General features: G+C 35.3%; 2 protein-coding genes across 2 annotated transcripts; both read right to left on the reverse strand.

Annotated features, from left to right (window-relative positions):
* Nucleotides 1–906: 906 nt before the first annotated feature.
* On the reverse strand, nt 907–6,097 carry LOC120348911. The gene is made up of 4 exons (XM_039440373.1): nt 6,049–6,097; nt 4,264–4,452; nt 3,493–3,681; nt 907–2,903 (listed from the first exon to the last, which is right to left on the reverse strand). The coding sequence occupies exons 1-4, from the start codon at nt 6,095–6,097 to the stop codon at nt 2,653–2,655; spliced, it is 678 nt and encodes a 225-aa protein (XP_039296307.1). The 3' UTR covers nt 907–2,652.
* Nucleotides 6,098–6,461: 364 nt separating this feature from the next.
* On the reverse strand, nt 6,462–22,196 carry LOC120354107. Its single transcript, XM_039440374.1, has 5 exons — nt 21,996–22,196; nt 21,558–21,672; nt 9,303–9,491; nt 7,836–8,024; nt 6,462–6,655 (listed from the first exon to the last, which is right to left on the reverse strand). The coding sequence occupies exons 1-5, from the start codon at nt 21,999–22,001 to the stop codon at nt 6,462–6,464; spliced, it is 693 nt and encodes a 230-aa protein (XP_039296308.1). The 5' UTR covers nt 22,002–22,196.

Below are 22,196 nucleotides of genomic sequence, written 5' to 3' on the forward strand. Positions count from 1 at the left end.
ATACATTTATTCCCAGATGGGACTAATATACATTTATGGAGAAAATAAAAATAGAATAGGATGAGTAAATGGTGCTGAAACGAATAAAATAATATATTTTTATCAATGATGGTGAAAAAATTACAAGTCTCTTGAACTTCGTCTATAAAATAGTGTTTATTATTTATTATTTTACAAAGACGACTTTCTAGAAGTATTTTAAGCCTTGGTGATGATGACGATGGGATGAAAAAATATGTCCAACAAAAATTAATTAATAATTTATAGAGCAGCAGGTGGCTGATTTTAATGAAACAGAGCAGATCTTTCAATTGCTTTGCTGATATGTGCTTCCATATTTCATGTAAAAATTTTAAAAAACTAAACACACTTCAAAATGGGTTAGTTTACTGATTATCATAATCTCTGATAACCATTGTTTGTTTACTGATTATCATGACCTCTAACCTAGCAATACAAAGAAAAAACAAGTTATGGAATAATAAACAAATAACCAATCTAGATTCTTTAGTTCTCTTTTGTTTTACATTATAGGCTAGTATATTGTTTTCTTCTGTTCAACCTCATATTATATATTGCTTTATTTTAGAGTTGTACCTCTAATATAATTGACTTTTCATTAAATTATTTATCATAACAATAATAATGTTTGCATGGATCTTCAATTTGTCTGATGAATTTTATCTAAAGATAAAACCTGTATTAAAAAATATAGATATCCTATTTGTATGGGTCTTATTTAACATAATATAACTTTTAATTTATTATAAACAACATTTATTTGAATTGATTTTTATTTTAAAACAAGAATGTTTGTGTGAATCTTATTAATTTATCACAATAAGTAAATTCACTTGCAGAAAGGATCAACAGGCTGAAAACCAAAAATTTTCCTATTCCAATTACGAATAAGAATAAGAATGCTTTTATTCCTTCGAGCACATAAAAAATGGCAATTGATATACAACACTATTTTGGGTATTGTCTTTTTTCTTCAGGCGTACTTTTGAATATAAATAAAAATATAGATCTAAGTCACAGAGAAGAAAGGTTTCTTCTACTTTGTGTCTAAGTACCCTTTTCAAATTATTTCTTCACATGTTTTAGCTACTGATACCTTTTTCTATTTTGGGTACCTAATATTGATATACTAAATTAATGAAGAAAAGAAGTTTTGTGCTGGCGCCTGTTTTTTTACAACATTGTGATATGTTGGGTCGAATAAATAGATAACAATAAACAATATAAATAGGTAGTCCAAAAATATGGGTTATATATCTCCAATTTGTCTCTGACCTTATTATATCTAGCGATCTGAACTGAGCAGGATTTTGAAAGTGAATCAATGACGTGAATCAACCAGAAAGTATAGAATGTACATTCTAGTAGTCCAGTCAAGGAAGGGTTATAGAGGGAAAAGCTTGGAGGACAATTTTTGACCCCGCAGTTATGTTTAGTTCTGTTATAACAGAACTTTCCACCCCTACCTCCTATGCTAAGGGGCTGAGGTTAGTTCAAAGGTACCGTTTTTTGGTTTCCCGCATATAACTTGAAAACTATGTATCTTTTAATACAAAATTGATGCTCACATAATTTCCTACAATGTTCATTACACAAAATTTTCTATATCTTCTATAGTTTTTGAGATATCATCTCTTGAAGGAATGACATTTTTGAAAAAAAAAACGTTTGCCTCCATTTTTTACTATTCTTGCTCTTATCATTTCTTGAAAATAGATGGAAAAATCCATACTGATTATGAGTTCATAGATAATTATTAATTCATTAGCATTTGAATAATGCAATATCTCAGTAATTTCAATATGTAGCTCATAGAACATCTCCAATTTGATATTTCAATTCTTTACTTCCATATGTTCACCGCCTTACTTTCCTTAACAGAACTACGGGGTCAAAAATTCTGTTCTAAACTCTTCCTTCCAGGCTATACCTTTTTATAAGGCTGTGCAAAGGCTAAAAATAAATTTTCTACTCGTGATATTTTTCAAAGTTTTTCGATTTGTATATCATCAAGCTATCAAAATGAAAAAGTTTTCTCAGGAAATTTTTTTCTGATCATTACTTTTTGAGATATGAGCGCCTAAAGATTAAATTTTTGGGACAGAACATTTCAAATTCGGTAAGAGATAAATCCATGAGATTTAGAGAATGGATTCTTCATCGTATTTTTGATATAGTAAATCAGATATTTTCTGAAAATATCAATTTTAAGATAGTTATTCAATTTACTAAAAATAACCAAAAATAACTTTTAGTCGAGCTATTTTTGGTAAATTGAATAACTTTTTCAAAAATTGATATTTTCAGAAAATTTTCGTTTTACTAGATCAACAATACAATGAAGAATCCATCATCGAAATCTCATGGATTTATATCTTACCGAATTTGAAATGTTCTGTCCCAAAACTTTAAACTTCAGGCGCTATATCTCAAAAAGTAATGATCGAAAAAAAATGTTTTCCTGAGAAAATTTTTTAATTTTGAATGCTTGATGATATTCAAATCGGAAAACTTTGAAAAATATTACGAGTACAAAGTTTACTTTTAGCCTTTGCACAGCATTGAACATTCATTGCCTGGAGACTTTATGTAACATTCTGTACTCTCTGGATTCAACGTGAATCAGCGTGGCTAAATTTGGTTGAAACCACTAATGGCGGGATTGTCTCTTATGACACACTCGGCATGATGCATCCACACCAGGCACTGCCATATGACATCCTTGTGCATGCTGAGCCAGAGTTTTTGGCCTTCCGTGAAGTTAGCTGGTGGTTCGTCCAGGTTGAATTCGTCACACCACTCTGCTCCGCACGGGTTTTGGCACTCGCTTTTCAGGCAGTTCAAGTGGTCCTGGCATTGGAAACTACTAGTGCAGGATCCTCCTACAACAGCAAAATCTGTTATTTATGTTATGAAGAGTAATCATTATAATTATTATAGAGTTAAATCATGATGGAAACTATCAATAAGTACCCTTTATTTTATTGCAACGCTTCTAGTTTCAACTCTCCAAGAGCCATTTCGTGCACCAACGTCGGAGAATTGTTGAAATATTTTTTTAATTTTCAGCATTTTTTTATATTTAAAAGTTATAGGAAATTTGAACAAAAACACTTCAATTTTTGAGTTTCTAGCGTTCCCGAAGTAGGGTACGGTACCATGACTAGAGTATTGAAGACTTGTCAAAAATTTTAGAATGGTAATGAAGCTTCTGAAAAGTCCACTCCATACCCATCGTTTTTTGAAAAAATGTGATGATTTTTGAAAAAATGTCACTACTTCTGATTTTTGAAAAAATATCGCGATCTCTGGAGAAGATGTTACAAATTTTCGAAAAAATGTCACGACCTATTGAGAAAAATTTCACAATTTTTGGAAAAATGTCGCGATTACTGAAAAAGCGACACAATTTTCGAAGAAATGATCCAATTTTGGAAATTGGACAATTGACCCAATTGTCTCGATTTTTACCTAGTCCAACTAATTCGTCTGGAATATCTCCAGCCTCGATCTCTGTTGAGTAACACTTTGGTTGATGATTTTCCACTTTACATTCGAAATCGTCTTGTTGAGCTGCGCAGTTGAGTTGTGCGCATGCGTCCTCACAAACTGCGTACATGCACCATTCATTTTCCTCGCAATCATCATTATTAAGGCAGCCTGAAAATTGCAAATTCTATAGATAGAAATTTAAGCTATTCACAGCGAAAGTCAAATCGATCAACATATATGACGATAGAAATCCTATTATATTAAGCGAGCAATTTCTGTATATCTGTTTATATTTTTATATCTGGCTACCGTATCTGGTTATTTTTATATCTGGTTATTTATGTTCAACGGATCTCGAAAACGGCTCTAACGATTTTCACGAAATTTAGAACATAGTAGGTTTATGATATAAAAATTCGATTGCACAGAGTCTCATCCTTGGGAAAACTCGCTGATCGACATTAAAAGGATAATTCATCCTTGGCTGAAACAGCTGAGACTTTCGTCGTCTGTGGATAGTAAAAAGTGAGCGAGTGATTCTGTGGAAAATCAAAAAATCGCATCCCCGAAATTCAATAAGCTGACATATAGCCAGCTGTAAAATATAAACTCGATCATTTGAGAGAATTGTGTTCTGTCATGGCTTACTCTATCGTAGGCTCTGGTTCTGTTTATCAATAAATAAAAATAACAAGCGAAGCTCTGTGCCCCGATATTATAAATTAATAAGCAGGGCTAATAATGACTGACCTCCGCTGTCTCGCAATTCTTGCTCGAATTCCAGCTCAGCTGGGCTTTTGCAGACTGGAAGGTGGTCTCTGACGACACACTCTCCATCTGGTGGCTTGATCTCGGTACAGTTCTTCCTGGGACAGGGCAGGTCACAATGGTTGCCGTGGCACCATTGGTCGATGTCGCAATCAAAACTGCCGCGACATGCTGAAAAAGTCAATACTTGAAACATAGATCTTGTGGAAATACTTCATAGCAAGGTCATGGAGGAAATAGGCCTACTGTATATATTGTAACGATCCATTTTCGTGAATATAAAAATAGTGTCACAGTCGAATTTTCAAATCTTAGCTAATGTTGCAACCCTGCTATCTGCCAACTACCGTAGCAGATAAGGCAGCTGTAGCCGAGCTCTAAGAGATAATATTTCAAAAAACAATTTAGGCACCTCTATCCTTTACCCCATTCCTTACTGGCAAATGATAACAGAAAAGTACAAGAAACAAATGGGCAGTGACGAGAAAGTGTACAGTGCGGTCCCGGAAGCTGCTGGGTAGAGACAGAGACAAGAATAATATAGTTTACTTACTTACTTATCCTTCATCTACGGTAGAGAGTTGCCGTATCGTCTCTCCTGTTGCCGTGTGTCGTGCCGAAAAAAAAAACACATTTTGTCGAAAATATCCAAATACATGAAGTTCGCTGATAAAACCGTGTGCATGTACGCAATCTATTATTAACGTTCTCGGTGAGTACAAAGATAAACATTATTTTATTAATTGTCATTGCCAGCTTCAATCTATGCTTCCCAGACCTAATTACTTTCTATCCACAATCATCCTACATAATATCAATTTTCCTAATTAGATTTTCCTGTATTTTAAAAATAAATTTGATTCCGGACATCATAACCTCCTTTTAAAAAGTTTGCAAATTATTGTTTTTGACCTTTAACTAAAACCTAGCATTCCCGAAACAGGGATGGCGAATAAAATCTCTTACAATATTGACAATACCGTGCTGAGTGTTCTATGCATTCCACATTACTTGGTATTAACAAAGATTCAAGACTTATTATTAGTGATTGACTGATTGATTAGCTGCCTTTATTAAAATCCTGGGAGGTCGAAGTTAGGGCGCAGCCGGCCTATTACACGTAACCCTCACAGTGATTGAGTGAATAAAACGTTGATGACCTGATGTTGTCAATACCACTATATTTGTTTTACATCTCTCACCTAAAAATTGAATACGGTAACTTATTATTAGATTTATTCTTGGACTTGTTCATTTAGACTATGATTATTATCAACAGTAGGTAGTCTAATGTACCAGTAAATGTAGAGGGACCAGGGATCTACTTCGAACTATTATTGAGAGTTTTGTATTATTGAGAGTTGACTGTATATATTTTAATTTCCACTTATTCTTGGACTTCTTTATTCAGTCTATGATATTATCAACAGTAGGTACCGTACCAGAATACATTGATTTTATACATTCACCAGGGATCTACTTCGTACTATCGAGAGTTTGTATTATTGAGAGTCGACTGTATATTTTTTCAATCTCTTCTCATTCTTGGACTTGTTTAATTAGTCTATGGTATTATCAACAGTACCGTACCAAAATACAATCGATCAATTTCCTTCGATTAATCGGAGGAGCCAGATGGATCAACTTCGTATTATCGAGTGTCAACTGTATGTATTTTTATTCATCACCTTGAGAAGACAAAAGTAGCAAAATAATACATTTAAATAGGTTATGCCAGCTTCAAATGATTCATTATTCAATACTCGCGATTACTATCAATTTCCTCATCCTCAAACAGTGTATTTGAAGTTGACATTACATGTTTTATTTGAAACAGTACTTTTCATCACCTTGAGCAGACAAAAGTAGTGGAATTAGAATACATTCAAATAGGTTGCACCAGCTACAAATGATTCATTATCCAATACTCGTGATCATAATCAATCTTCTCATCTTCAAACAGCATTTTCCCTACTACAGATATGGATAATAAAACTTTGAAAAGGTTAAGAATATTGTAGTAAATATTCACTAGTACAACACTTGATAATGGCCAAAAATGACTGAAACTATATCTTGACATGTTTTGCCAGTCGTGACTAAAATAAAATAGAAAAGAGGGTACCTACTTACTATAATAGTTCTTTGTAGAAAAATAATTCATTCCGATTTCAAAAGATTCATGGAAACAGGTACTTGCTGGAATAGATATACCAGAGACTCTGAAACCAGAGTTTCTGTATCTCCGTGAAGTCTTCTGGTGGCTCATCCAGTTTGAATATGGAGCAACCCAGTGATTCACATGGGTCTTCGCACTTGTTTTTCAGGCAGTTCAAGTGGCTCTCACATTGGAAACTACTCTTGCAGTATCCTCCTAAAACAGCAACATCTCTCATATTATGATATAAAAAGTAACTTTATAGTATTTTACTTCACATGGACGGGAAGGGGCCTTTTACAGGCGAAAATGATGTTTCTAGTAGAGGCGTTAGCCGTGACTAGAATTTCATTCCAGCACTCCAAAAGACATTCACATCCAAGTAACGTACCCTATTCTCAGTCATAATAATCTAGAAAAGAATAATTGAGAAACAGAAAACATCACCTGCTTATGCTGAAGTAGTTACTACATGCATTCTATGAACACAACGTGGTTTGAAAATTCTGAATCAGGAATTTTGTGGAAGTTGACAAAACTCTCACCTGTAGTGCTGAAAGGCGGTTTTTGTACCAGTTTTGCTGTTCCCAATTCGGAACTAGGGAACATACTCGACTGTAAAGAGAACATATGATTTCATTACAGTAGAGTATGCTGTAATGAGAATCATATGTTTATTTGTTCTGCAAACAGCTGTTTACCGGCTTGATTTCATGCATGAAAAACAGCTGACATTGAATGACTATGACAAAATAGTATCTTAAGTCGCAAGGATGGGAAGGGGCCTTTTGCAGGCGAGAATGATGTTTCTAGTCAAGGCGTTAGCCGAGGCTAGAATTTCATTCGAGCACTGCAAAAGACATTCACGTCCAAGTTACTTACACTACTTTTTGTCATAATAATCTAGAAAAAATAATCGAGGAATAGACAACATCACCTGCTTATGCTGAAGTAGTTACTACATGCATTCTATGAACACAACCTAGTTTAAAAATTCTGAAAGTCAATTTTTGTTTATAGCAGAGCTAGATGTAGCTGAGAGAGCTATATGTAGCTCAAATTTTATATAGCTCTCCAGCTACATAGTGTAAACGTAGCTTAACAGCTGATCAGTGTTTTTCCTCAGTAGGAATTTCTAAGACTACCACATAGGGCGGCCATTTTTTTTCTAGGCTCAGGTCCGGTAGTATTATGTCCTGATAATACTATTGATTCAAAAACATTGAAAATTTTTATCTTTCCATATGCAACATATGCTCTTCTGTATCTCCTCAAAAGCAACATGTTGCATCCAAAAAGATAATTCCCATTTGGGAAAAATGTTGTGTTTTTTGAAAAAATGTCAAGTTTTTTGGAGAAAAAGACAAAATTTTTGGCAAAAAGTCTTGATTCTTACCTTGTGTGACTAATACGTCTGGAATTTCTCCAGCCTCAATCACTTTCGAATAGCACTTGGGATGATGATTTTGGACTCTACAGTCAAAATCGTCTTGTTCAGCTGCACAGTTGAGCTTTGCGCATGCGTCTTCACAAACTGCATACATGCACCATTCATTTTCCCCGCAATCATCACTATTAACGCAGCCTAAAAATTTCAAATTCTAAAAATATAAATTGGACTCAATCCACTACCTCCGTAAACCATGGAGCATTCTGGTGACGTCAGCACAGGTAGGGCTACTCACCACCTCCTACACCATTAAAAACCCTAACTCACATTTGTTGATTTTAGCTGATCTATATCAGCTAGTGTTTTTATTTGAGGAGGAGGTGGTGAGTCATTGCCATAATACATCTCTCTGTATAGAGAAGGCAATGGGTGAGTAGCCCTACCTGTGCTGACGTCACGAGAATGCACTATGTCTTTGCTTACGGAGGTAGTGATTAATCACAGTGAAATCCAAGTCAAATTGATCGTCATATGATGATAGAAATATAAGTTAATTAGCAGGGGTCAACGCTGATCTGATTTGATTAAATTTTTCGTTCTTTTTCCATAAATTTGTCAAACTCTTCAAATAAGGATGATTACATGAGGTTTAGTGATAAACTAATTATTTATCATAATGTGTTTTACATGCTTAGCTATTCACTAAGGAATCCAACTCAGTTTTAACTGAGATAGTACCAAGACCCCAATTACAGTCACGGACTCATGGGTTGATTCCTGGACCAATTTACCCTTTTCACTACACCAAGACGCTACTATGCATAGAAGAAACATTTAATCAACCATTATTTCAATATCCACTTCCTCATTGACTCCAAGATTAGTCGAAAAACTAAACTAGAAATAAAAACCTGGACATACAGTAACTTTTTCTTCCAAAAAGATTGTCGTATGAATCTCAAGATTTCTGCTCAAACTACTGTTTGCAAGGCCAATTCTTTAAGATACGTTTTGTTAAAAGTGGACTCGCTTACAATTTATGCACATTTTTTTCTCTTTTTTCCCACTTTCTTCTCATATACTTCCCTTATAGGAAACCCTAGTTGGCAAGGTATTTTTCCTCCTTTCTTTATTTTCAGCACACCCCACCTTGAAGCCTTTTTTTGTATTTTATTAGAAAATTTTGATTGTGATTTTTTTTGTTCTCTTTCATATATATTGTGTTGATTCGAATAAGATTATTGATTGATTGAATAAGGAACTTGTTATGCCTGTTATGCTTGTTATTTTTGCTATTTTTAACGAGATTGAACATGAGGCCTTTAAAATTCACGGACTCATAACTTGATTCCTGGGCCGATTTACCCCTTCAACAGCTTCAAGACACTACTAAACATAGCAAAAACATTCGAACATTAACCATTTGAACGATACATCTCTTATGCCAATAATGACTTGTATTGCTTGCCAGACCTCCACTTTCTCGTACTTGTTGCTCGAACTCCAGCTCAGCTGGGCTTTTGCAGACTGGTTGGTGGTCTCTGACGACACAAACGCCATCTGGTGGCTTGATCTCGGCACAGTGCAATCTGGGACAGGGCAGGTCGCATTGGTTGTCGTAGCACCATTGGTCGATTTCGCAATCAAAGCTGCCGTGACATGCTAAAAAGGCAACACTGGAATCATGGATGTTGTGGAAACACTTTATAACAATGTGATGAATAAAATACTGTAGATTTCAAAGATTGAAAGTCTTTTTCTAAAGTGTGAGATAAATTACTTTTAACACGGCTCTTAATCGAAGATGGAGAGGTCCGATGATCTATCCTCCACTAATCACTCCCACAACCTAGCAGCATTCTCCTTCTTTTGTGTCTGAGTGAGAGAGCTAGGTAACGCGATGCGGCAACACTCCCCTCCATCTATTGCTGGCTATGTTCCAAGTAGTGTACTGGTCAGCAGGTATATTGGTTTGTGTATGTTACAGAGATGTTTTCATCACAAGAACATGGAGCAAAATGACACAGCGCATCCAATTGTGTGCAGGATGTCTGTCTGTGTCTACGCTACAAACTGTGGAGGGAGAAATGGGTTTCTCCTCTTCATGTTAAAAGTAATTTATCTCGCACTTTAGTTTTATTTATGTAGCATTCATAGGATATTTGAATGAATTATTATACTGTTGACAATACCATGCTGAGTATTCTGCATTTCACTTGGTATTATCACAAATGCAAGGCTTTTACATTATACTCTGTACAGAATAATTACTTCCGACCTGGGATGGACATGCACAGCAGAGAAAGCATACAGCGGGAGGGATAGAGAGGCGCGATGTTGCCGTTTTGAAGCGGCCAGCGATCTCCAACTTCTAGTGACTGTTCATGTGCTAATGCTAGACATGCTATAATGCTATCTATGATACAGACACGCGATGTTGCAGTTTTTAAGCGGCCAGCGATCTCCAACTTCTAGTGACTGTTCATGTGCTAATGCTACACATGCTATAATGCTATCTATGATACAGACACGCGATGTTGCAGTTTTTAAGCGGCCAGCGATCTCCAATTTCTAGTAACTGTTCATGTGCTCATGCTAGACATGCGAAGTTTCCTGTCTGAACGGTCAGACAACTGAGAAATTGGCAACTGCGCTTCTACCGATGACTATTAATCACTGTAATTGGCTGATCTCCCTTCATTTCTTTGCGCTGCATGTTCATCCAAGTCTGAAGTAAATTTATACGGACTATAGACTTGTTCATTTATTAGTCTTTGATATTATGAACAGAAGCGAATCAAATTACATTGATTTTCTTTGATTTATCTTAGGGGCCTTCTTATTATCATGGAGAAATTATGAAATTATAGCATGGTATATAGGTCGTTTATGTTCCAAAATTCAAGCCCACTTTTTAAGTGTGAGAAAGGCATGTATGAGAGACTAACAGGGTAACATAGCTTCACAAAAAATAACAACTAGGACTATCGGTTTGAGTTAACAGTGAAATTTGGATCATAAACTTGGTATCTTTTTATACTATCTTTTCTCTTTGGTATTATCATATTATCGGTAAGAGTTTCGATTTTGTATATCGATAGCCGACTGTACTGGTATCTATTTTCATCCATTACTGTACCTTGAGAAGACAAAAGTGGCAAAATTTCAATACAGTCAAATCGGTTTCGCCAGCTACAAATAATGATTCATTATTCAATATTCAAAACTCGCAATTATTATTATTTTCCAAAAAATCTCAAATTTTGAAAAGGTTGAGAATACCGCAGTAAAAATTCACTATCTTCTTATCAATAAATATAACATTTCTACACTTAGTGCCGGTTTCCGAGCTCGGGATTTAGCTAAGTCCTAGACTTTAAACAGCTGGAGTCAGAAAATTGGTTTTCCAAAACGGGGCGTAGTCGCAGTCATTGTCATAGTCACGTTTGAATTAAATTTCGAAAAACTAGAAAATTGAACACAAAATAAAATAAAGAGAAAATAGTGTAAAGTTTCAGCTATTTTCAATTATTTAGCAATTATTTTGTCTAATTTCGTCAAGGAAAAACGTTTCCAATTTTAGAAATGTGAAAATGAAAACTACGACTACTGTTATAAAAGCTGCAACTACGCCCAGTTTTGGAAAGCTAATTTTCTGACTCCAGCTGTTTAAAGTCTAGGACTTAGCTAAATCCCGAGCTCGGAAACCGGCCCTTAATCTATATTGATCTGTGACGAGAGATTCGGCCAAACGCTATAATAAGTCGTGACTATAAACTATATAAGTCGCGACTAAAATAATATAGAAAAGAGGGTACTGGTAGCTCTTTGTATTGTGATGAATCTTTCAAATAGACCTCATGAGAAGAGAGAAAATTGTGATTACCTTTTAAAATGAAAGAATTTGCTAAAGGAATAGTTAGCGACCGAGCGATAAAGCTTACTTATCAATAACTGTATATTAGATAAGAGTACCGTTCTGTACCGAATATTTTCTAGGAAAATTATTCAATAAAATTATAATTATTTTGCAAATAAAGCACAAATTGTTTATGAATTGCTCACTGATTTTGAGGTTACACTTTGTTTACTATCGATCAGATGTTTTAAAGCAGCCTGAACACAGCTGACTGATTCAAAGTATTGTCAAATGTCATGCTGGCTTGACGTAAGATATAATACCATCTCTAAAAATTATAAAACTATCAATAAAGGACCAAGAATTTCAAATAAAAAATAAAATGTATGTATTATCGTTGAAATTATTTATTATTTAAGAAATTATATTATATGTCAGGTCTTATTGTAACTAAATAGGTCATAGCATGAAATTATATTATTGATAAAACAGCAGAAATTAATTATAACAGTCTCAAACCTAATAAAAATTGTATAAGAATATTAATTTATTAATGATTTAATTCAACTGAACCACATGGTAATTAAATCTCTTTGGCAAGCCTAAGCCAATCATAGTGCATAGAAATAGCACCAAGAAGGTGATCGTTTGAAAGCAACACATGTTAATCTACTATCAGACAACAAACCTGCCTTATCATATATGCTAGCACATGTACATTGTATGAGAGGAACTATGTCTAGAAGATTAAGCAGTTTTAAGAATTACATAAATTGAATTATTATTGTAATTAAAGGAATTATATTCTACTGCTGCCACTGACGTCACGTTTACGTCACAATCGTTCTACCAATGGCAAATTTTTATGCAAATTATTACATCGAGATTCTCAGAAGAAAGGTCTAGCTAAGAAGCTTAGAGAAAAAAGACAGCACTTCCCTTTTGAAATCCTCACCGTTCAGATCTCTTTTTATAGTTACCAAGACCTATTTTGTAAAATTTCTTGTTCGATTTTTTATATGTTCTATTTGTGAGCCGATATTTTAGGCCAATCTGTTTGTTATTTGTAAATTTGTTTCCATCAATCGATAAATTAAAAGTTTAAAGTAAATTATCCCTTAATTAATTCGGTGAAGGAGATATTTAAACTAAAATTCCACACGTGCTGAAACCGAAGCCTGGATTGCTGCCGATCAAACGATTTTTGATCTAAAGAAGAAAACCACGACCGCCAAGGAAATTCACGTGAGTTATAAGTTTTAAAAGGGGCCCCAATCTACGCTTCGAAAAATATTTCAGTGCAGAAACATAAATTTTTTCTTCGTTAAATCATTGGCCATGCCGACAAGCGCTTTTAGCATTTAAGAGCCTAGAATTTATTCCTATTGAATTTATAACAACTTGTAGTTAATTAGCTATCCTCCGCTGCCTGAACCACGACCCCGAGCATTTTAAAATATTTTTTTTATAATTCATTTTTTTTTCACTATTTTTTTCAAAACTGTTCAATTTTATCAATCGTAAAATTCTGTTGAATCACGCATGGTATCATGCAAGCACAAGAAAATTTTTAACTATTCTGTTAATGCTAAATTATTATCAACCTGTAAATCAAATTCTGAACCTGCACTGTATGATTACATATTTTATTATAATATATTTCAGTTTTGTTAATTCGCTTTCTGAGTTCGATTATTTCTTAAGCCTGTCAATTATTGTGTCTGATACGTTCTATATCATCAAGAACCGATCGAATACGATCATTGGAATAATTGAATTAAGCTGGATATTGGAACAGGTCTAAGTGGATGTAGCGAGTGGGGTCAGATCGAGATATTTATTCTTTGTCCTTACCTGCTCATATATCGGCTTTTATCTGTTACCTACCTCGACTTAGGAGCGAACACATCAATTGTACAGCAGATGCAGCCCGAGATCATATAAATTCCTACAATAGAGCTTAAAACCCGACAAGACTCTGTTCTCGAAATATATTCTGAACGATATTTGGTTCAAATACCGTATTTTAATCCTTCAGAACTTATTAGAGACGCAGTCCCGTAAATTATCTACATCGGGATTTTTTCTCGACCTGTATGATTTTGTATGCTCATTCTTCACAGGTAATAATTTTAAGGTATCCGTATTCAGTGTTTAGCGATCGCTACACTACTTATAAAAATTTCATCACCATACAATTTGTCATTAGAAGAATCAAGGGTGAGCGAGCGTTTAGGCCTCCCGCGATTCCGACAATTGTATTGAATCTTGTAGTGAATCAATCAGTCTGGTGTACACTCAGCGTCCACACACGCAATTGCAAAATTTATAGCCGCTACACCATTGACTCAGTACAAGATTCACTCTACATGTGTGAAGCCGTTAAAAAACGCACCACATGATTTGCCGGCCCAACGTGAGGCATTTAGATTCAGCACCACATGATTTGGCGCCCAACAGTGATAGGCATTGAAGAGGTGGATAATCGACTGCGAGGATTATTTAGTTGCTCAGTATACTATAGCGCTGACAACGGGAAAATTTTTTGAAAAATTCATGGTTGTGAATTTCTTCAATTTTAATATTAACTGTTCACTGTTATATAAAATAACAAGAAGTACCATACCCAATTTTTGAACAGAAAAGAAATTTATCGATTGATGAATTTTTAAAGAAAAAATCGAACTCAGAATTTTATTATCGTGTTATTCGAAAATTGGTCATACTATAAGTCATAGGTATAAGAGATATCATAAGAAAGGTGATATTATTTGAAGAATATTAGGTCTATATTAAAACAATTTATAAAAAATTTATGGAAAAGAGGATTGAAGTTATCTACATTTTAAAAAATTTTTTAAAAGCATAAAAAGGGAAGAAGAATTAAATCACAGATATATTGCGGAATAATTCAAGCAGAGTATCACTGCTTTTATATAAAATTTTGCAAAGAATACTAGCCCTATATATAGAATTGCGGCAAGAAATTGTAAGAGTAAAATATTTATAATAATAGCAATAATAAATTATAAGAGGCGTACCTGTATTACCGCATAAGTGTCCATTGTGTATCCTGTATATTCTTGTCATTTTTATGTTAACGATATTGCTAACTTGACTCATTTTATCACTGAACACATTGCTAAACCACTTTTTCTGTATTTCACTCACTACGAAGCTATAACAATTTCTATTGGATTTCTTATTAATTATTTTGTATATCACATCAACACTTTCACGTTTTTTATTCACCGCACACGTTCGTCGCATTATTTTCTCACAAACCATGGCAGGAAACGACCAGGTCAACCCAAGTCTGTCAGACACCGAGGACATCTCACCCGACTGTTCGCCGCCATCCGCATCTGCCACCGCATCCGCCGATTTCCATCCCAATGTACTGGATGATTTATCTTCGACACAGGTGGAGGAGAGCTGCATCCTAGTGGAAGATCCGTCGGCAGCCCAAGAGCCGGAGGACGAAACATCGGGAGAGCATACGGACGACGACGCCCCAGAAACAGGAACTCCCATTTCTCGCACCGTTGCCCGGATGAAGAACCAGCAGATGACCATTAGCTATGCACCCACTCCCGCAATGGATATGGACACCCTCCTGAAAGCAATAACCAAGATGAACGAACAAATGAAGGAAGAATTAAAAGAAGACAATAAACAAATAAGGGAAGAACTAATTAAAGATATCCGACAGATGCGGAACACAAGTGAACAGAGTTTCAAGAAACCAGAACAAAAGTTGAGGGAAGCGGAAGAAAGCAGGATATTAGGATGGCAAATTAAGGAGAAGTGTCATGCAACGGGAGTCAATATTGGACCAGTAATCGAGCCCATGCATGCGAAAGCGGACATAATCGAAGGAGAGGACATAAAACAGTTAAGCGAACGTGACACATGTATGGGAGACCAACCTACCGAGAATGTCAGGACTGAAGTCGCGCCGCACCCCGCAGAATGCCGAGAGGGACCAGCCGACATCGCCCACCAGGCCGAGGACGACATCCATCAGGTAGAGGGACAGCCCGTATCACCGCCCGCAGAATGCCAAGAGGAGCCGGACGACATCGCCCGCCAAGCTGAGGATGACATCCGTCAGGTAGAGGGACAGCCCGTACCATCGCGCGCAGACTACCAGGAGTCCAAGGACGTTGCCGACCACATTGAAGAGCAGCCCGGACCGCCGACTGCCCACATCACCGTCCATCCACCGAGAACAGCACCTGCAACATATAAACCCAGCACTCCTGAGAATAATTCGCTAGACAATAGAAGACAAATAGAAACCCACAACAAATCGAAGTCACAACTGAAAGTAAAAACCTACAAATCAAAACAACATCCAAGTGAAATAGCAGCTCCACGGAAAAGAAAAATAATGTCAAGAAGAACCTATCTACACCGCCGTCATGTTAGGCTAAAATCTGACATCAAATCTTTTACCAGCATGCAAGAAAAAAGGAAGACGGTATCAGAAAGGACCTACAATCACCGCAGTCATGTCCGGTTAAAATCAAACAGACATTACACCAGCATGCAGAAAAGTAAAGCATTACTCGGAAAAACACACAGACACCACCGGCATGTAAGGTTTAAAAATATCAAACTGCAAGCTGAGGATGACATCCGTCAGGTAGAGGGACAGCCCGTACCATCGCGCGCAGACTACCAGGAGTCCAAGGACGTTGCCGACCACATTGAAGAGCAGCCCGGACCGCCGACTGCCCACATCACCGTCCATCCACCGAGAACAGCACCTGCAACATATAAACCCAGCACTCCTGAGAATAATTCGCTAAACAATAGAAGACAAATAGAAACCCACAACAAATCGAAGTCACAACTGAAAGTAAAAACCTACAAATCAAAACAACATCCAAGTGAAATAGCAGCTCCACGGAAAAGAAAAATAATGTCAAGAAGAACCTATCTACACCGCCGTCATGTTAGGCTAAAATCTGACATCAAATCTTTTACCAGCATGCAAGAAAAAAGGAAGACGGTATCAGAAAGGACCTACAATCACCGCAGTCATGTCCGGTTAAAATCAAACAGACATTACACCAGCATGCAGAAAAGTAAAGCATTACTCGGAAAAACACACAGACACCACCGGCATGTAAGGTTTAAAAATATCAAACTGCAAGCTGAGGATGACATCCGTCAGGTAGAGGGACAGCCCGTACCATCGCGCGCAGACTACCAGGAGTCCAAGGACGTTGCCGACCACATTGAAGAGCAGCCCGGACCGCCGACTGCCCACATCACCGTCCATCCACCGAGAACAGCACCTGCAACATATAAACCCAGCACTCCTGAGAATAATTCGCTAAACAATAGAAGACAAATAGAAACCCACAACAAATCGAAGTCACAACTGAAAGTAAAAACCTACAAATCAAAACAACATCCAAGTGAAATAGCAGCTCCACGGAAAAGAAAAATAATGTCAAGAAGAACCTATCTACACCGCCGTCATGTTAGGCTAAAATCTGACATCAAATCTTTTACCAGCATGCAAGAAAAAAGGAAGACGGTATCAGAAAGGACCTACAATCACCGCAGTCATGTCCGGTTAAAATCAAACAGACATTACACCAGCATGCAGAAAAGTAAAGCATTACTCGGAAAAACACACAGACACCACCGGCATGTAAGGTTTAAAAATATCAAACTGCATGTCACCGGTCAACAAGGAAGAACAACACTGGCTGAAGAGATCTACCTACTTCGTAGGCACATCCGTTTTAAGCAAAGTTTAGTAAAACGGATAGTTGCAAATCGGAATTGGACCTTGAATGACACCGAATCAAATTTAGATGGGGGCTTAAGAAATAAATTTGAATTAACTGGAAACTACATTTGTGGAATACACCAATTATCAAACACTTCATAGTCACAGCCTACCCACCGAATCATATCTTTGCAGACCAGCATCTTTCTACTACAGCCTAATCAACAACCTAAACTTTGCCGCATCTCAGCTAATAAGGAAATATTATTAATTCACTTCAGATGAAGAAATCGAAATCAACTTTAATAACAGAAGAGAATAAAACTACAAAACAACTCTAAAAATTACCAACCTGATCAAGCATCTAACATCTGCCTCATGTTACAATCATCACAGGAGAAATCGCCTGGTATCATCTGCACAACTGAAAAACAGAAACAAGAATTATATTATCCACAGAAAATAATTATAAATTAGAAATAACATGAAGTTAGTAGTGAATAGGAGGAAAGAAAATAAACAAAGTTTATTTGAAAAAATGTGTAAATCTAACCTTGAAATACAGAATCAATAGAAAAATCTATTCAGAACCAAAGCCTGTTCGATAATTTTCTTCGTCCCACCAACCAATGTGTGCGAAATCACAGAGTCAATGTATAGGAATCAAAGCAATATCGTTATTCAATTAATATAACCTATTATTTAATGTGAAATTATAAGCAAAAACGCAACCAAAAATATATATTTATGTTAATTTGCACGGAATGCGCATGTTCTATGTCATATAAATGTATTGCTGAAAAAGCAAAAAAGAAAATGAAATTCTTACCTTTAAATGTGAAATTTATATCGTTGCATCAAAAGATCATGAATTGAAATTCAAATTGATAAATATAATCTTGAAGACTCAATATTTGTAACCAGCATTGATAAAAATCAAGAAAGCCATTTCAAGTGTAACCCTGTTTGTACACAACGTACTAAGCACAAATAAGGAATTGCTCGAGTCAAACGGTAGACGATTGTCAAGTCACCGAAGTAAAATCACACTCTCACCCAATTTATGTAAAAGCCAGAATAAAGAGTCGAAACCTGTAATAACTATGAAAAATGATGAAAATCTATATTGTTGCAAATACTGTTTGAATCCTGAGAGGATAATATGTGAAATTTTGTATATTTGTTATAGTTATGGGTCTGCTCATAAGCCACCCATGAATGGAAGTTGTGGAGTCGTTTTAATGAAGGATCCAAAGAGACCTCATTAATTATTGTATTTCGATTGTATCCAATGGAAGGAACAATCAATTATTTATTTTCTCGTAGCCAAAAGTGCACGATATATTGTTTTTAGTGTTAAGTGTGGAGTTTTCGTAGAAGTAAGGAGATGAAATAGTGTATTCATCACAATATCGGATTTTTCAAATAGTCATTGTTTCGACTCGTCTCTCAATTACCTATTTAAAATATCCTGGGGGCTTTTGTGTGATGAATCTTTCAAATAGACCTCATGAGAAGAGAGAAAATTGTGATTACCTTTTAAAATGAAAGAATTTGCTAAAGGAATAGTTAGCGACCGAGCGATAAAGCTTACTTATCAATAACTGTATATTAGATAAGAGTACCGTTCTGTACCGAATATTTTCTAGGAAAATTATTCAATAAAATTATAATTATTTTGCAAATAAAGCACAAATTGTTTATGAATTGCTCACTGATTTTGAGGTTACACTTTGTTTACTATCGATCAGATGTTTTAAAGCAGCCTGAACACAGCTGACTGATTCAAAGTATTGTCAAATGTCATGCTGGCTTGACGTAAGATATAATACCATCTCTAAAAATTATAAAACTATCAATAAAGGACCAAGAATTTCAAATAAAAAATAAAATGTATGTATTATCGTTGAAATTATTTATTATTTAAGAAATTATATTATATGTCAGGTCTTATTGTAACTAAATAGGTCATAGCATGAAATTATATTATTGATAAAACAGCAGAAATTAATTATAACAGTCTCAAACCTAATAAAAATTGTATAAGAATATTAATTTATTAATGATTTAATTCAACTGAACCACATGGTAATTAAATCTCTTTGGCAAGCCTAAGCCAATCATAGTGCATAGAAATAGCACCAAGAAGGTGATCGTTTGAAAGCAACACATGTTAATCTACTATCAGACAACAAACCTGCCTTATCATATATGCTAGCACATGTACATTGTATGAGAGGAACTATGTCTAGAAGATTAAGCAGTTTTAAGAATTACATAAATTGAATTATTATTGTAATTAAAGGAATTATATTCTACTGCCTGCCACTGACGTCACGTTTACGTCACAATCGTTCTACCAATGGCAAATTTTTATGCAAATTTATTACATCGAGATTCTCAGAAGAAAGGTCTAGCTAAGAAGCTTAGAGAAAAAAGACAGCACTTCCCTTTTGAAATCCTCACCGTTCAGATCTCTTTTTATAGTTACCAAGACCTATTTTGTAAAATTTCTTGTTTGATTTTTTATATGTTCTATTTGTGAGCCGATATTTTAGGCCAATCTGTTTGTTATTTGTAAATTTGTTTCCATCAATCGATAAATTAAAAGTTTAAAGTAAATTATCCCTTAATTAATTCGGTGAAGGAGATATTTAAACTAAAATTCCACACGTGCTGAAACCGAAGCCTGGATTGCTGCCGATCAAACGATTTTTGATCTAAAGAAGAAAACCACGACCGCCAAGGAAATTCACGTGAGTTATAAGTTTTAAAAGGGGCCCCAATCTACGCTTCGAAAAATATTTCAGTGCAGAAACATAAATTTTTTCTTTGTTAAATCATTGGCCACGCCGACAAGCGCTTTTAGCATTTAAGAGCCTAGAATTTATTCCTATTGAATTTATAACAACTTGTAGTTAATTAGCTATCCTCCGCTGCCTGAACCACGACCCCGAGCATTTTAAAATATTTTTTTTATAATTCATTTTTTTTTCACTATTTTTTTCAAAACTGTTCAATTTTATCAATCGTAAAATTCTGTTGAATCACGCATGGTATCATGCAAGCACAAGAAAATTTTTAACTATTCTGTTAATGCTAAATTATTATCAACCTGTAAATCAAATTCTGAACCTGCACTGTATGATTACATATTTTATTATAATATATTTCAGTTTTGTTAATTCGCTTTCTGAGTTCGATTATTTCTTAAGCCTGTCAATTATTGTGTCTGATACGTTCTATATCATCAAGAACCGATCGAATACGATCATTGGAATAATTGAATTAAGCTGGATATTGGAACAGGTCTAAGTGGATGTAGCGAGTGGGGTCAGATCGAGATATTTATTCTTTGTCCTTACCTGCTCATATATCGGCTTTTATCTGTTACCTACCTCGACTTAGGAGCGAACACATCAATTGTACAGCAGATGCAGCCCGAGATCATATAAATTCCTACAATAGAGCTTAAAACCCGACAAGACTCTGTTCTCGAAATATATTCTGAACGATATTTGGTTCAAATACCGTATTTTAATCCTTCAGAACTTATTAGAGACGCAGTCCCGTAAATTATCTACATCGGGATTTTTGCTCGACCTGTATGATTTTGTATGCTCATTCTTCACAGGTAATAATTTTAAGGTATCCGTATTCAGTGTTTAGCGATCGCTACACTACTTATAAAAATTTCATCACCATACAATTTGTCATTAGAAGAATCAAGGGTGAGCGAGCGTTTAGGCCTCCCGCGATTCCGACAATTGTATTGAATCTTGTAGTGAATCAATCAGTCTGGTGTACACTCAGCGTCCACACACGCAATTGCAAAATTTATAGCCGCTACACCATTGACTCAGTACAAGATTCACTCTACATGTGTGAAGCCGTTAAAAAACGCACCACATGATTTGCCGGCCCAACGTGAGGCATTTAGATACAGCACTACATGATTTGGCAAATCTCTCTACGTATGTGAGGCGAGCCATCAAATACCGCACTACAGTATAAAATCAATTTATTTTGATTTCAGAAGTTTAATGGAGAATACTTGCTGGAATTGATATTGAATACCTTTTAATATATCTCCAAATAAATAACTCAAGTTTTGACTCACGTTTTCCGAGTAATCCTCCTACAGTTTCAGGAGATGGAACAGCATTTGTTGAGAATAATTGGTGAATTATTAGCCATAAAAATATGAATAGTTGTTGAAATGATGGTAGAAATAACTGCAAGTACAAACAATTCTCTTAAATGCAATTTGAAATCTCACCATCAAGGATTTCATATAGAGATTTAACAAAATGATTAATCCAAAAGGTTTTATATTTTCAATCTTGAAACAATGTTTCCTAATCTCTGTTATTCGTGAAATGTGAATCTATTGAAACTGAATGACAAGTATTGATATTGATATACCAATTTGTTTCAATTTTACTTACAGTATCTGTCCACCCACTTCATCGTATGGTTACCAAAAAAATAATCGTTTGGAGAAATTTAATAACATTGTCAATTCTTTTCCTCATAGAAATAATATATCTATACTTACCATCATCAATTAATACTCCAATATTTAGATATTTATCTATTTATTTAATCACTTTATTCAAATATTGATTTGTAAACCTCTTTCAAAGAAGCAGTTGTTGACAGTTCTTGCGAAAATACACCAATAAGCCTCCAATTTCACTCTGAAGATAATTTCAACCAATTGTGGAAGAAAATTTCCACAATAAACATGATTATTTCA

Source organism: Nilaparvata lugens, chromosome 13, assembly GCF_014356525.2.
Source record: "Nilaparvata lugens isolate BPH chromosome 13, ASM1435652v1, whole genome shotgun sequence".
Taxonomy (NCBI): domain Eukaryota; kingdom Metazoa; phylum Arthropoda; class Insecta; order Hemiptera; family Delphacidae; genus Nilaparvata; species Nilaparvata lugens.